Source organism: Macrosteles quadrilineatus, unplaced genomic scaffold (genome assembly GCF_028750875.1).
Source record: "Macrosteles quadrilineatus isolate MER2022 unplaced genomic scaffold, UCM_ALF_1.0 Scaffold_1__1_contigs__length_201487025, whole genome shotgun sequence".
Taxonomy (NCBI): Eukaryota; Metazoa; Arthropoda; class Insecta; order Hemiptera; family Cicadellidae; genus Macrosteles; species Macrosteles quadrilineatus.
The window spans coordinates 124,211,294-124,229,171 of NW_026542594.1; the positions used below are offsets into that span (position 1 = coordinate 124,211,294).

Here is a 17,878-nt window from a genome sequence, read left to right on the forward strand (position 1 = left end):
ACGATCACCCCGTGACCTCGGTCATTTTGACGATCGCACCGTGACCGCGAGTCACAAGTTTCCATAGGTACCTGTATATTGTTACCCATTTTTTTTGTTTTTATAGATCAGTACCACAAACGGTAAAAATTGATTTTGTAAGTCTTTTTTTTGGTAACTGCAATACTCAAGACTTTCTTTTTATGCACAGAAAAAATCCCGTCCCGTCCCGTCCCGAAAATTGGGAAGGAAATAAAAATCCCGTCCCGTCCCGTCCCGAACTAAAAATTCAATCCCGTCCATCCCTAAAAAATAGTAAGTTCAGATCAAGTCAAAGCCAGTCCAGTAAACAGCATAGTAACTCACCCCACAATGACATCTACTGCTGGTATCATAATCGTTATAAGCGAGTTGTTGTCCAAGCTGTCCAGCTTGTCCAGCTGTTGTCAGAAATTAAATATTAATAATTGGTCTCCATGGAAGCATGAGAAAATTCACAATGTTTACATTTGCTTTAACATTTAATTGTAAACAACCAGAACTGTCAAATGCCTATTTCACAATTTCAGACAGCGGATCCAAAAAAATAAAACAACTATGTAGTAGGGACTTGGGTTTATTTAATCTTAAACTTTATGATGGATTATTTATTATACATTTATTTCAATGATTATGAAACAGATTTTTCCCGTTGCGAAGCAAAAATTAAAAGTGAGAAGAAGAACATATGTTAATTGTAAACACTCAATGTGTAAATTACCTATGTTGTATCACAAATAATATTTTTGGTTGTTCTAACACCCTACCTCTTCCAATCACCATCACGTCACTCTTTTCCTTACTTATTCTTGGTCCCCTCTCTCATAACCTCCGCCCATTTATTCAGTTGTCTTTGTAACTCTCCTTAATTTATGTATAGTTTTGGATGTCGGTTTGTGTTTAATGATATAAGTTATTAGTTATAGAATTTTTATTTTAAGGATTTGGCATATGAGTATGCCTATGATAAATAACACCATTTCAGAGTTCTGCCAGTTTTTGCCTAACTCAGTTCTGTAGTTTAAAGTAGCCTACACCTTATTGTCTACAAATTGGCTAAATAACTTAGGTACGGTACATTATAAAAGCTGACAGCCTTTTTACATTGACTTAAATTGTAAGCTTACCTTTTCCCATCCACGGGCAGTTTGATAGTTAAAAATTAACCCTTTAAACTGGAATAGGACTGTTATGTAAATTGTGAGTATTTCCATTAGTTAATAATCTTTTAGTCGACTATTTTAAAATCATCGGAAATTATGACTGTTATTAGTTTAACATAATTTTCTCATGCTTCCATGGAGACCAATTATTAATATTTAATTTCTGACAACAGCTGGAGTTTCAAAACAATTTTTGTTTCCCATGTTAAGTTTTTTGTTTAAATAACTGTACTTCTTTGCAATTGCTCGATTTCGAGCAACATGTACACTAGTAAAATATTACTGAGCAAATATTTATCACTTTGCATTTTAATAATTATACAACAAAATTATCGTCCTTGGAAATGGGCTTGTAGAGATTGTTATGCTGAAGTCACAGTTGTGACTTGTGATGGTTATTGTATGAAACATGAAATAAAACAACAGAATACCATTATTTATTTGGTTGAGGTTACAGATTATTTATATGTTTATTTAATATTTGAATGCTTGAATTTACTCATTAGTATCGAGCCGGGCTTGAATACTAAATTATTCGTTCAACCATTCGAACTTTGGAATATTCGCACACCCCCAACCTTAACCAATCTGCTAGTTTTTGCCTAATTTAATAATGCAATAATTTTATTTTTAATAGGGGTCTGCGGTACAGAAAATTTAAGGTCGGTACGGTACAATATTTTGTACCTCGGTTCTCGGTACAAAATCGGTACGGTACACGGCTACCCGTATTTTTGCGGTTTTCTTCTCAGAACTGTATTTAACCATTATTTTTAACTTTAATACATTGACATTGCTAAGAAAATGGATAGTATCCTACATTAATTGTTTTCTAACAACAATTACTGTACCACACATTATTAAAAGAAAACCTATACTACTACGAGGATTTTGTCAAGAAAAATCACAGTTAAGACAAAGGCTTTACCTATTTTACTCTGAGATACTTTGAGTAGCCATGATAAAGTGGTTTAAAAATAGGATAAGAGTTTTTATGAATAAACATGTTTGAAACATTTATTGGCAAGATAATTTCACAAAACTGGTAAATTATTTCCAACAAACACATTTTCTAGTTGTTTTTTTAAATTTTTAAAAACATATAAAAGCATTCAGTACGAAGACAATGTAGTTTTGCCAGCTGTTCACAGCAATCGACAATGAAAAACTGGAGGTTATGATGAAGTAATGGCAAAGAGCATCTTTTTTTATCAGCTTCAAAACTAGTTATAAGATGGATACAACTTTTGCAAAGTTTTTTTCTGAAACTAAAATTTGGATTATCACAGAGTAAGATTATTGTCTTTTCATTTACACAAGTTAACATCCACAATATCAATCATATCAATCATTAGTTTATCTCAGGCTCAATCCAATTTTCTTAGTATATTTTAAAGCTCTTCCAAAGAATCAAAAGACCCAGGCCTAGACCTAATTATTTAGAAGGGCCTGTATATAAATTGATTAGGTTACAATGAGGGTAGCAAAATCACTATCTAGTTCATAAGATTTAGATTGCATAAAGTACCTTCAACACAATAAAAAATACAGGAAACTAAAAAAATATTTAAGCCTTAAACAGCCACATCTAACAATATAAGACAAGATACAGAACATGCAATGACATAATTTGAGACCGAGTAGGCTTGCATAACGAAAAAAAAAATGCAAACAACAACTATGCTTGTGGTTTCGTCAATAGAAAGATAAAATATCCATAACACATATTTTAACTTGTAAAATAAGATTGTAGATTAGTTACAAGTTTAATATGTAGCCATAAACAGTTTTATGGCAGTAGGCAATGGCCAGCGGCAAATTAAATATTCACGAAAATACTAACTCAGTTAGAGATAACATTTAACAGTCATCATAAAACTATTATTTTTATGATAAAACAGAATTGGGGAAAGTCGTAAAGAAATAAAAGTGATAAAACTCAACAGTTCTTGGAAGTACTTGAATACAACAATTATTGTCGTGATAAAATGTTCATCTATTTGGGACTGCTAATGGGTTTTTATTGCATCTTCACCCTAGTAATAAATTATGAAGATCGTAAACAAACATCTGATAAGACTTTTATGTGCTCGGAACCAACTGCCGTTGACTACGATAGTAAACTGAAAGTAATTTATTATTATAATAGGCTGTACTAAACCGAATTTGTACCGTGTAAAATGCTGTACCGAACCGATGACGGTAATTAAGCTTGTACTGTACCGACTTTCTCAGTGCACCGCACCGCAGACCCCTAATTTTTAATGTTTTATAGTTTTAAGCTCCATAATTTCAGATGATAAGTATCACCAGGAGATAGCTTTCATTCTTAGGGAGTAAATTTATACTGAATCTTCAGTCAGAAATATAATTATTTGGGAAAACTCGAAACTAAAAATCAAATAATGACTCCTGTGCATTTTACTACTTTTCATCAATCCTTATAAATATTGTGTTTACAGTTGTTTACAGTCCAAGATGTCAGCAAGTTTATTTATAAATTAGTTTGTACATTTTTATTTAACTAAATTCAAGGTTACAAAAACATTTGTAAGGATATTTTGTAATATGTACTAGGTAAACATAGATATTAACTGTTCTCTCTTTTGTAGAGAATTTTTCATTCTCTTTTGGTTTTTAACATAGTTTTTTATTGTGATGACATGCTTAGTGATGTTAAATAATTTTATTTCATGTAAGAAGAATAGGCCTGTTCAAATTTTTATTTCAAACATAATCATATTATCAAGTAATACCTATCATACAAATAAATTTAATAGTTTGGCAATTTCAGGACAGTCAAGTTTGTTGTGATAGGGATTTTAATTTTTCCTCCAAAATCATTCTTCATTATAAGATGCTAATAATTATTAATGATCAAGGTGGAAAACTGATTCATCTGGGAAAACCACTTCTAGTTCGATTCACAGGCCAAAGGAAGAAAATTGTAATCTCCGCTCGGGACCCTCTACTTTTAGCTTAAGCTCAAGGTGTGAAAAATTCTATGTCTGTAGATTGAACCAATGTGGTTTTTTCTAGAAAATGTTGAAAATTGGTTCATGATACACTCATGAAAGTTACTTGTCACTTAATTTCAGTGTAATGAAAAAAATATTAGTGGACATAGTGGCTCTAATAATGTGTGTGAGCGTGAACCGATAATAATTTGTTAAAATTGTGTCCCAAACCAATAATACAGCAATCTATATATTGGTGGCCATTTAATGACTTATATACAGTTAAGCTCAGATAACTTATCAATATTGTAACTTACTTTTTAATACTTTGTACATCAGGAAAAATAATTAGAATAAAATAAACGGTATCAGCATTCTGACACATACTTTCTCCCATAAGCTTGTCAACAACCTTTATCATGGGTAAGCGGTGAGAGTAAATATGATATTTTATAGTTAAAAAATCACAAAAGTTACTATAACTTTTGAACCGTAATTTTTACGGAAATGGGATTTGTACTATTTTGATCAGTATTTAAAGGGCTATAAAATACTAACATTTTTAGAAAATTGTTTTGGGCCGTTCATCGAGAAAATCTGATTTTTTCGTTATTTTATGAGGTTTTTATTGGAACCCACTACAAATCTAAATTTTAAAAAAAAATTAAAAACTTTCAAAACTTTTAGGACCATAACATACTAAGTTAAATCAAAACCGGCTTTTTTTTAAATCCTATTTTTCGTTATTTGATGGGGTTTTTATGGGAAAATAACATAATTTACAATAACTTTTGAACCGTAATTTTTACAAAAATGGGAGTCGTACCATTTTGTTCAAAATTTAAAGGGCTACAACATAAATTTTTATCAAAATTGTTCATGCTACTTTTGAGAAAATTCAATTTTTCCCTTTATTTTATGGGTTTTTATGGGAATATCCACAATTCGTGACCTCCTAGTAGCTGGATTACAGGACGACGCCTTTATTATTATTAATAATAGGTATAGGGGGAGAAAGTAAAAAGTAAGCTATAGCTACGCGCGCACTACGGCGGCACGGACGGGCAGTACGGCACGGACGGCAATTTTAAGAGGGGGTGGGTGCACTAGGGCGGCACGGCACGAACAGATGGGACGGGAGATCCGCACATCCGCAATTTAGGACAGTTGACAGTCTGTGAGCTAAAACTTGTGATATTTATAGGCATGCACTGTGGATGTGGTAGTCCCTGGTGTGGATTAACGTCCGCACGAGTGAGTACTGCGACTATCCGCAGTACTATCCTGATAATTAGACCAATTCGTATATACCAAGGAAAAATGTGGTTCGGATTCCAATATAAACTGTAGGTCCCTTAGTTGCCATTAGCTGTATGGGCTAAATTAACAGCTGTGTCTAAGGAATGTTGGCCTTAGTCACTAACAAGACTACAAGATCGCGCCACTCATCCTACACTCATCTCCATTCATACTTGGCTTAAAATACCTACTATGTATGGTTGCCATTTCATTGAACAGTATTAACAGTATTAACCATTAGTATATGGAGAAAGTAATGTTTTCGTCAACATTTTTGAGTTTGAGTTTTGAGTGGATATATCCGTTTTGGGTACCCCTGGATCCAAAAAAGTGGTTTTCAAAGTGATGTCTGTGTGTCTGGGTGTATACAGAGCTAGGGACTACACCTGTGGTTCGATTTCAATGACATTTGGTTTGGTGTAAAAAATAGGTTCTAATCCATGGTATCTCCAGGCAATTTTTTCATTTTTCTGAAATTTTGATTTTTAATGTTTATTTTAACTATTTCCTCCCTCCCCGCACGTCCCTCAGCCGTAGCGGCCTAGCGGCCTCAGCCAGATATCTGTAGTAGGGGTTATATTATCTGTGGTTTCGCACATCGAGAGTTACGAGTAGCACAACCCTACGAGAGTAGTGGTTAAAATCTTCAGCTCTCATCACGGCTTGCTTCACCTCCTCAACAGCGTCAACCGTAGATCGCCCCATCCTGAATCCATAGTGGCGAGGGGACAGGTCCCCCGCAGCGACCACGGCTGAATTCAGTCGGGAACGGATCAACTTCTCGAGAACTTTGCCAGCCGTATCCAGCATACACAGAGGTCTGTAAGAGGATGGCAGGTCTGGGTCTCCCTTCCCCTTCCCAACAAGCACAAGCCTAGCAGTTTTCCAGCACGAGGGGAAATCCAGCTCAGGAATTCCAGCTAGTAGTCGGGGAAATCGGGAAAGTCAGGTATTAGTGTTGAATTTCAAAATGGTCTTGAAAAGTTTGGATTTAGTCTTTATGTTATATCAGTCGGGAAATTTAATGATTTTACCGCGATCGTGCTAGACAACGATCACGTTTCCGTGACGGCGCAAGACGATGATGATGTCTACACGACCGCGGTGGAGGAAGTGGTGAAAGAAGTAGTCAAGGCGAGCTGTCCGGAGTGTGGGAACTGTTTATGACGATTAGATTAAGGTATCTGCAATAATAAAATGCTATTGGAAGGGAAGGAAACAGGTCCACGACGTAGGAAGTGGTGAAGGAAGTAGTAAAGGCGAGCTGTTCGGGGTATGGGATCTGTTTATGACGATTAGATTAAGGTATCTACAATCCTAAAATGCTATGGGAAGGGAGGAAAACAAGCCCGCGATGTAGGAAGTGGTGAAGGAAGTAGTCAAGGCGAACTGACCGGAGTGTAGGAACTGTTTATGACGATAAGATGAAGGTATCTGCAATTCTAAAATGCTATAGAAAGGGAGGGAAACAGGTCCGTGACGTAGGAAGTGGTGAAGGAAGTACTCAAGGCAAGCAGTCCGGACTGTGGGAACTGTTTGTGACGGTTAGATTAAGGTATCTACAATGCTAAAATGCTATGGGAAGGAAGGAAAACAGGTCCGCAATGTAGGAAGTGGTGAAGGAAGCAGTCAAGGCGAACTGACCGGCGTGTAGAAACTGTTTATGACGATTAGATTAAGGTATCTGCAATCCTAAAATGCTATAAAAAGAGAGGGAAACAGTTCCGTGACGTAGGAAGTGGTGAAGGAAGTAGTCAAGGCGAGCTGTCCGGAGTGTGGGATCTGTTTATGGCCAATACATTAAGGTATTTGCAATCCAATGATGCTAAGGGAAGGGAGGGAAACAGTTCCGTGACGTAGGAAGTTGTGAAGGAAGTAGTAAAAGCGAGCAGTCCGGAATGTGGGAACTTTTTATGACGATTAGATTAAAGGATCTGCAATCCTAAAATGCTATGTGAAGGAAGGAAAATAGGTCCGAGACGTAGGAAGTGGTTAAGGAAGTAGTCAATGTGAGCATAATGTGAGAACTGTCTGTGGCAGTTAGATTAATGTATCTTCAATCCTAAAATGCTATGAGAAGGGAAGGAAACAGGCCCCACGACGTAGGAAGAGGTGAAGGAAGTAGTATAGGCTGGCTGTGCAGAGTGCGGGAACCGTTTGGGCAGTTAGATAAATGTATCTGTAATACTTAAATGCTATTAGAAGGGAAGGAAACAGGTCTATAGGAAATGGTGAAGGAAGTAGTAAGGCTAACAGTGCAGAGTGTGGAACTGTCTTTGGCAATTATATTAATGTATTTGCAATCCTAAAATGCTATGGGAAGAGAGGAAAACAGGTCCACGACGTAGGGGGTGGTGAAACTGGTGAAAGAAGTAGTAAAGGTGAACAGTGTTGAGTGTGGGAATGGATTAATGTATCTGCAATGCTAAAATGCTATGGGAAGAGACTGTAGACTGAAGGTTAAAATGATTACGAAGCACGAATCGGTACATCTTTTCGATACATGCAATCATTTGAAATCAAAATTTACAACAAATTTACAACATCTGATTTTTACTCCATAGAGGCTAAAAACGATTTTTACTCCCAAAAGAGTAAAAATGCTACTTAAGACCCGCAACGCATGCATTAAAAACGACTGTTTTTACTGCAGTACGACAAAAACAATATAATATGAACCGTTGATGGCTCCGCTCAATTTTGTGGATGTCTCTGCGAACGCCACCTAGTATTTAATTTCTTTGTATCAGCTGTCTGAAATTGTGAAATATGCAGTTTAGCAGTTCTTCTTGTTTACATTTAATGTCAAAGCAAATGTAAACAAACATTGTTAGTGTTCTCATCGCAGCCATGGAGACCAATCAATATTTACTTTTAAAATGTTCACCTCAGAACTTTTAAAGCCAAAGGGGCAAAGCCTACGTTTAGTATCGAAATGTGAATAGTCGTATAATGTTCCTTGGTATGGTAACTATATTTTTGTAAAATTTAAGCCCAGTTGGTGCAGTAGTTTTTGCACCTATTAGTAACACACATACAGACAGACACCATTAGATTTTTATATAATAGTATAGATATAGATTGTGCATTGGCCATTGTCAGTTATTGAACCAACATCTAGAAAACTAAAGAATCACAAGATTTACGATCAGTGCTTGTAAATTGTTACTTTTATTTCATTCTGCTAAACTTATATGTAGCCTGTGTGTAACAATCAGGTACCAGTTTTTTCTTCTTCTAATTAAAGTTATGATTGTGAAGTGTTAACGAAAAACTCAATATTTAGTTACATGCAAAGCCCTATGAGATTCAAAGAGATAAGACATAGATGAGACAGGAGGTGTAAATAACCCTTGTAGGTTTTTCTTAATTCCACCTTAGAGCTATGCTTGCACTTTCCTCTTATTTTTTTTTAAATAATTTATGCTGATAATTTGTAGTTCTATAGATAATTCACCTGCATGTTATGGTTGGTCCTTTCCTTACTAATGTGTTTGTGGGTCGCAATGACAAAAGTAAACTCTATTGAAATGTTTATTATGCATGAGTAAATTTGATAATAGTCATGTTGAGTCAAACTTAGACCATATATTTATGTTAGCACTTAGCACACACACTTGTAAATACAGTAGAACCTCCATAGTTCCACACTTTCTGGACTTAAGTGGTGTCGAACTATCGAAAAGGTGAACTATAATAGTCCAGTGAAGTCTGTTAACTTACAAACGGTCCGGTAGTTCAAATTTTTTTACATGTTGTCCAGGATTGTAAGTAGGTGTAAAAGATGCAAAATGCCCAATTTTCTCCCCTCCACGCCTGCCGCCATATTGGAAAAATCTAAAGAAATCTGTAATTTCTAGAGATTTTCGCCTATATCTCTGTTTTGGTGCGTTTTAACAAAAAATATGTAGTGTCAATGTTGTATGTTGTAGACAATTAAATTTCCTATAATATAAGTTTAACAATTTGTTTTTAGGACTTATGGATACGAAAATAATCAATTTTTCAATAATAAAAAATGTAATATTTGGAATATATTGCCAAATTTCTAACTTTAGATCGCTGTAATTCAGTAATGGCCTATTCTAGGAAAACAAGTATCACAATCAAATTTATAGAGAATTTAATTAACTACAAAACGCTTCTATTTTTTAGGCCAACCATTTGATTTGGGCTGAAAAAACAAACAAAACAAATGAAAGAATGGGTCTACATATTTTTTTGCTTTTGTTACTTAAAAATTTACAAATTATTTTTCAGTTTTAGCTTTAATTTTCAGTTAATTGTTAAATGATTGTTCATGAAGATTTAAATATGCTATGGGAAATCGCTAGAGGTGTGCAAGCTGCTGGCCAAGCTCGAGAGATCGAGCACAAAGTCATATAATCGAGCTAGAGCTGAGCTTTTACGGTCTGCGAAGTTTAGACTTAAATATATACCTTAAATATATATCTTTTAAATAATAACTTTTGTGCCAATGCTATAGTAGCCTAAGTTTACTTAAAATATTTAAAAAAAAACTATAATTTGTTTAATTTATATTTGGAATATGCATAGTTATTTATTATTTTGACAATGACTATGTCGAATTTAAGAAAACATTGCCATTCGAAGAAAAATTTGGTGAAATTTATTACAAACGTAGTTTCTCCTTTCATCATGTTATCTACCTACAAAAAAAATTGTATTTTACTCTACATCTTAACATTAAATTCCATGTAAATAAAAGGTTTTTGACTAGGCCTGATTAACTTATCATTTGTTTCTACAGTACATAAATTTATGATAGGAAAAAGCTCGGCTCAGTCTTGGCTTGATCAAAACTTTCAGGCTCTACACCTTAAAAAATTGCAGGGATTTTTAATTCCAACTACAGTGTATGTATGTTTTTAGAAAATTTCCTATATAGGAAATAAGCTTTTACCGTAGTACTCATAATAAAACCTGGACCCGGGACCGATTTACTTTTTCGTTTTGAAGTCCCCAGAGGCCAAAAACACCCTCCGTTCAAATTCATATATATATGTGTGTGTGTGTCTGTTAGCGCGATAATTTGAGCAAAAATGATCCGATTTTGATGAAATTTGGTAGAAACGTGTAAACTTACGTTTATTCGAATGAGTTCCCGAACCACCATGATCGGACTATGGAAATGGGGGTTTATGGGGGGTTTTATGGGGCAAAAATTGGGTTTTTCCATTTTTGACTCTAAAAACATAAAATTTCACAATTTCTTTCCAGACCATTTTGTAGAGCTTAAAAAAGAAATAATTTTGTATATTGAAGCGTTGTTGTATACCTAACAGTTACGGAGATAATTTAAAAAACTTTAAATTTAAAATTCCCATGTTATTCTTATGGAGAATAAATAAACTGTTGTAGTTTGCCTGTTTATGGATATATTTTAATAAAGTTTGGCAATTTTGTTTATTTCATACTAAGCTATCAACATTTCAATAAAAACACACCTCAATACCTCCCTGTAGTAGCAAATCTAGATACTCATTAAAATTAATGTTATTTAAATAGGAAATAAATCTGACAATTTTCAGAGTATATTTTAGTAGAAATCCAGCCAAGTAAATGGAAATTCGCTTAGTCTGCAGGTTTGCTGCGGCAGGGGTATTATTTATATTTATATTTTTTCCTTAAATGCATTAATAGCAGTGTTATAGCCATATTGGGTATGGTCTTGAAGTATATGGAGCAACATCAAATTTTAACCTCAAAAAAATTTTACATCTTCAAAAAGATGCAATAAGATCAATGCTTAAATTGGATTTTGATGCACACTGTAAAAAACATTTTATTGGATTGGGTATCATGCCAGTTTATAGCCTTTATATTTACAAAACTGTTCTTCATGTTAAACGTAATATTTCAACATTTACTAGAAACGTCGATAATCATAATTACAACACAAGAAACCGATATAATTTCCAAATTAATAAGCATAAAAAAGAAATATTTAAACAAAACCCATCATACATTGGAATACAATTTTTTAATCAATTACCAATAAAAATCAAAAATGAAACAGATGACAACAGATTTAAAAACTCTCTAAAATTACATTTGACACAAAATACTCTCTATAAATTCAAAGACTTCTGGGCTAAGCAATAACAGCATTGACTTAAAATGTTTTAGGCCTATTGCTGTTTCACTGAACTATATTTTTGTTTTCACTGAAGTATACTTTTGTTTTATACCTACTTGAGAGATGACTGTATTGTTTTGTTGTTTTGTTCTTGTGTATTGTATTTGTCTTTTATTTGTCTTTATATCTATAATATTAAAACGAAACAGTGTTTTTTTATTTCACGATTCTGAATCAACCACTCGGCGGATTTTCATGATTTTTGTGTTGAAAGAAAGATAATTTTGAGAACTAGGGAATGTCGAAGCCATAATTTTAGTTTAGGGTCCCAGTTTTTTAGAAATTAAGATTTAATTTTTAAAAAGTCTAGCAGCCGACGCTAAGATTCTAAACTAGCTTTTGGCATAAAATAATTTGCTTAACATAACAGCTGTAAACATTCAGCTTTTGTGTCACAAATTCAGCATTTGGATAAAAATGTAAAGACATACTTAGGGTTGACTTACTTATACTATGTGTAATGCTAATCATTGATACGTTCAATTCTTCTGTAAGAGGATGACAGATTAATTAAATTATACATAGTAAAATACAAGGATGTTCAAATTATATTTTTAAGCAATCTTTGTAATCTTCGATTTGTTTTAGAGCAATATAATTTCTTTTAACTAACAGCTGGTTAAAATATAAACTATGGAACTATGAGGTGACTTTATTTACTCTTATTTTGTCATTGATTATAGGAAATAAGTAAGATTAGTAGAGATAATTAGACCACAGTTTAAAATACTGTCGTTTAGACCTAGACCTAAATTAATTAAACCACAGTACAAATCGAGGCTCTGTACACGAGACTTAATGAAAAAGGACAAATGCAAATTATTTTACTGCTCCACTTTTCAAGGAAAGAATAGAAAAATAACAATGTTTACATGTTTTAATTCTTCATGGTAGCTTTTTGTTTACAATTAATGTTTGTCTGCTTTAACTTTGTTTGGATTAGGCCCGGAAATATTTATGTCATAAAAAGAAGATCAAGAATAATCAGCAATCACGATTTTAAATTACCACCACAACCTCAGCCGGGTTTTATACAAAGATAAAACAGATGGATGACATAGATTGAACACATCGTCAACATTGACCTAGGATACTGCAATTAGACAAACCATCCTTTTATGAAATCGTGTTTAGTTGTGGTTACGTTTGGGGGTGCCTACATCAGCGCCTCCAAATGTGAAAATATCACTTTTATTTCAACTATGAATATATTGTAGTTTAAATTAACTAATATGGGAAATTACTATGTACATTTATTCAATGAGGGTGGGTAATTATCAAGGATAGAACTGATAACGGTATGGATAATAAACATTGACAATTACGTCATTAGCTTTACTAGCGTCTTTAATTTTTATATTCCTGCTACATGTGACCAGTTCTTTTTTTTTCAAATGAATGTTATTTGAACCAAACAGCTGTTTCAAAACAAACTGTTATTGTTTTTACTTTTCTTTGTTTACACTTATTTTTTTAGCAATTCATGCAGTGAAATTGATATAAAGGATAGGTGTGACGATTAGTTTTGATGTTAGGACACCAAAGTTAAATTATGTGTTTATTGGATATTATCGTTTTATTTTAGGTCGTTTCTATTCAGACCTACTGGAAATTGTGTATAGTAGTTGTATTGTGGTGATAATAATTAGGGAAGAGGCAGGTATGCTATGGAAGGTGGTATCGTTGACTAGGTCTATACACTTTTCAATTGACTATTTGTATTAATAGTCAAAGCTATTACTCTCTCTACTGTAGGCTACTTATAATCAGTGTGCGTCTGTGCGAATCGGCTGCAAATCTCACTTCAACGCTTTTCACATCGTAAAAATTGCAGAATTGCTGTTTTATTGTAAAATTATCGGATTTAAAATGCATATCGTATAGGCCTATGATGGAATAAAAACATATTTGGTCACACAACATTTGTTTACAAGATGATTTTTCACATTAAAACTGCAAGAAACTTTGTCTTTATATGTGTAAACTAGCTGATCTGAATTGTACACGGTTTTAACTGACTACTGAATTCCCGTACGTAGGACGGGCTTACACCTCGTTTTATGTAACAATGAATTTGACACCATTCTTGTATATACAATATATACTAATGAATAAAGATGTTTTGAATTGAATTGCGCAGGTTGCTTGCTAAGCGGCCTAACTATAACAATTGGTAACAAATTTTAAATTAGAATATACATGATAAATAAGAAACAACTAAGTATACTTGCAACTTTTCCTTTGAAAAATTTGTAAATAACTTTCTTAAGACAATTCACAGGTCAGGCTTCATTTTAGGAAGGTTTTTAATGACATGAATAAAAAGAATTTTCATTTATTGAGGTTTGATTTACCAAAGTTCTTTAAATTATTAATGTAAAGCCCTTGTTCAAAATAACAAAATATTCCTGTGACACCTTTAACAAGGGAGAGGTTGTATAGCTGTCTAAGTGAGTGGGTTAGTACTTTTTTGTGTACAAATTATATTCATTGGTCGTCTGTATTGTCAGCCTTTACTGTGCATAACACACCACATTACAGGAACACTGACCTATTTTTTGCCATCCTTCATCACCTCATTTTAATCTAGCGACAGCTTTTTGTCATGAACTGGTCGATTCCACCGTGTGCGTCTCCTCATGTTTTGAAATTACCGTTCAATAAGACAGTGTTTGACCATTTTATATATGAAATGGTTCACACAAAACAAACAATGAAAGGTGTACGATTTTATTAAAACTGTCCTTTTATGTTTTATCATCCAAAGCATACTCAGAAAGTTGTGAATTAAATGTTTTACACCATTTTTATGATTTTGAGCAATTAACATTTAATGCTTACAGAAATATGGCTTTTTAGTTATACCCGGTTAAAAAGACTGTGTGTGACTCTTCACGTTTTCAATTCAGTGCGACCTCTGCCGGGTTAAGCAGTGCAGAAAGTACTTCATTTATCAATAAATAGGTTTAAGCCATCATTAATATCTTAGTCTTAGAGGGAATACAACTTCCCTTTGAATATCAGAAAGATTAAGTACTCATTCAACTCTTTTCTGTTATTAAACTTTTTTTATTTATTTGGAAAATATATTTTTACAAAGGTCATTGAAAACCATGCTAAAAAAGCCTAACATGTTTATGGCTCGTCTATAGATCATCAAAAGACAGGAAAATCAGTCCAAAACTTTTATCACTTCCATCAGTCAGTGTTTATGTCCTCCTTATCTCTCCAGTCTGTTATCACAATCATCAGATAGTCACTACAAATCAGCAACAAATCTATTTTTCTAATTCACAATTTTCCTTCTATGAAAAAAAAAAAACAGAAAACATATTCCCAAAATTAAATTCTATGGTGATTCTACAAATTCACAAAACTTAAATTTGCTTATATAATATATTTTATTACTACTTGAAAACAACGGCTTTTGTTTAAGAAAACAAGTTAGGTACATTTTTAAGAGTTATGAATTAAATAAAAGCTTATTCCACAAAAATACACATTGTATACACCAATCAATTAAACTATGTGAACAACACTCCTAACAACATGTGAACCTTAAATAATGCTGTAAATAACCTAGAAAAACAATTTTACACTTTAAAAAAGTTGGTGACAAGCGTTGCTATTTATTTCAGCTGCAACTCCAGTCCCAAGCCACCTTCACAGATCAAACTTCTGTTGGCTGGCTCGGACAGTTTCATTAACTGTGTACTGAGACACTATGTGGAACAATTGTCATCCAAACCCCCAGACTGGCAGACTTACATCCGCTTCCTAGTGGTGCCATTAGGTAAGACAACAACAGACCCAATCACTATTGATGGGTCGGTTGCTGATTTCATTGGTTTGGCGTCAGGTTTGTTCATCTAAATAATTTGTTTTCAGTTTTCAATATTTTCCCCTAAATAACTTATTTCAAAAGAATTTTCTCTCTACTTATATAAAGATAGTACACATGTTTAAAATTGTAACTTGTGCTTCATGTAGAGGTCATATTTTGAAGTAAGATTATGTTTGTCAACTTGCTACCTACCGTAGTTCAATGTATGAACAGGGCCGGATTTAGGAGTATGCCGCCTGTAGGCAAAATCCAATTAATTGGCGACCCTCCCCATTTTAGACTCACAGTTAATAGATTCATAAATTATACATATTATACATTCGTTTTATACAACAAATGATGATACAGTTATCCAAATTAAATTGTGCTAAGGTTAAAAAAAACATAAAAAAATTTTCATTATTGGTTTATTTGTTGACATTAAATGTACCTATATGTTATGCAGGCTACCAAAATACAAACATGAATAATTGCAAAACACAATATAGTTAAATGTTTGGCGTAAGGCTTAAGTACATTCTATACTTTTGTATACCTATGTTCAAAACAACATAGTTTTCTTGCGATATTACCATAGACAAAAAGAATTAAATAAATATAGACTGTCAGCCGTGCTGCGGTTACCATAGGTTCTGGCGCACACCGCTTGGAGCGCCATGTAGTTACGGCGTACGCGCTACGTAAAGTACAGCGGTGTGTGCCGGAACCTATGGTAACCGCAGCACGGCTGACAGTCTATATTTATTTAATTCTTTTTGTCTATGATATTACTTAATGGCAACCTCATTAATAAAGTCTCATATGACAATGTTTTTGTTGTATTTGCCTCAATACACAGTAAAGAAAGAAAGTTTAACTGTCAAAACATTTGTTTTAAAAAACAAATCTAGATTTTTGGTTTGTTTCAGAACACCAACACGTTCTTGTTCTTAAAGTTTAAATTTTGATCGTTTTTTTGTACTCGACACCACTGAGTCTCTTCCTATTGTCACTCATAATGAACTGTATCTTCTTTACATATACGCTACATATCAAACATACGCCTAATGAAGTTTCTGTTATTGAAATAATCAAAGTACATATTTTCAATTTTTATTAAATTGCCAAAGTGCCGCCCCTTGAATTTTGACGCTCTAGGATGCAGCCTTTTCAGCCTATTTAGAAATTTGTCCCTGTGTATGAATATTTTGTTAGTAGCATAACATCTTTGAGGACTAGTAAAACTGCTTAGCAATAGTTAGAAAACCCATAAAATAAATTTAAAAATATACATTTGACTCACAAACTGAAGAAAAATTAATTCAAAGTCGAAATTTACAATTTGAAGCCTAAGCTCAAGGATTGTGACACATTTGCCCAAACGCCTCAACATATCCTCAAATTAACATCTGTCTAATCAGTCTCCAAATTAATTATAATCTTATTTAAAGACAAACACAAATCTTGCAAAACTTTTACTAAAAATTAAAAAATCATTTGACGCTATAATTGGATTACCACAGAGTAAGTTTATTTTGTTTTCAGTTGTAAAGTTAACATCAACACATACGAATCATTAGTTTATCTTAGGTTAGTCTCAGCATAGACTAACCAACACAAGTAGACTTCTCATCCCATTGTAAATTTTGAAGCACGTCTTTCGTGTCTAGTTCATGTACGTGACACATGGGCGCTAGTGTCGACGAAACTTTGTTTCTATTATTTTAGGGTTAATTTCTTGATTTGTGCTTTACTGTTTGGTTATATAACTAGGACAAGTTATTGTTTATGATTAGATCGTATTATTTGGCTAAACGAGGTTTTAAATGGCTGTAATAACAGGAAACAAATTGTAAACAAAACACGACCTCTACATAAACCGTACAGAACTAACAATAAAATTGTCTTCAGCTGTTCCATAAGGATGAGAAATCTACCAAGGGAGTATGTTTTATCTATGGTCTCAGTTAAACTTTCTCAGTGTATTTTACAGCTCGTCTAAAGAACTAAAAGAACCAGACTTAGATATAATTATTTAGGAGGGCCCACATAAAATGCTTGAGTTACAAACAATGAGATTATAAAAGTAGCAAAGTCTCAATCATAAACCTGGTTCATAATATTTAGATTGCAAAAGGCTTGCAAACACAATAAACAAATATAGGAAACAAAAAATTATTTTTAAACCTTAACAATCAACAGACAACGGTACAAAAAAACATTTGCATGATGTGAGACCAAGTCCAAAGTCAAGAAAATGCAATTAACAATGATTGTGGTTGTGTCAATTGAAAGATAAAATATCTATAAAACGTATTTTAAGTTTAGTCCAATAGATATACACTTTTTACCTGGAAAGTAAACAAAATTCATATTTATAATAGTCCAGTTGATATAATGAAAAATAGTGGGGGTAGCTGGAAAGTATTCCGAACTTGATGGAATTTTTACATGTTGT

The 17,878-nt window shown here is 33.3% G+C and overlaps 1 protein-coding gene across 1 annotated transcript in view; it reads left to right on the plus strand.

Annotated features, from left to right (window-relative positions):
• Window positions 1-17,878, plus strand: part of LOC128984351 (phosphofurin acidic cluster sorting protein 2) — a 266,594-nt gene that overhangs the window by 167,623 nt on the left and 81,093 nt on the right. The window contains exons 13-14 of the mRNA XM_054403662.1: window positions 4,064-4,171; window positions 15,236-15,390. Of these exons, the coding sequence (XP_054259637.1) occupies window positions 4,064-4,171; window positions 15,236-15,390 (263 nt within the window). The remainder of the gene's footprint in view (window positions 1-4,063; window positions 4,172-15,235; window positions 15,391-17,878) is intronic.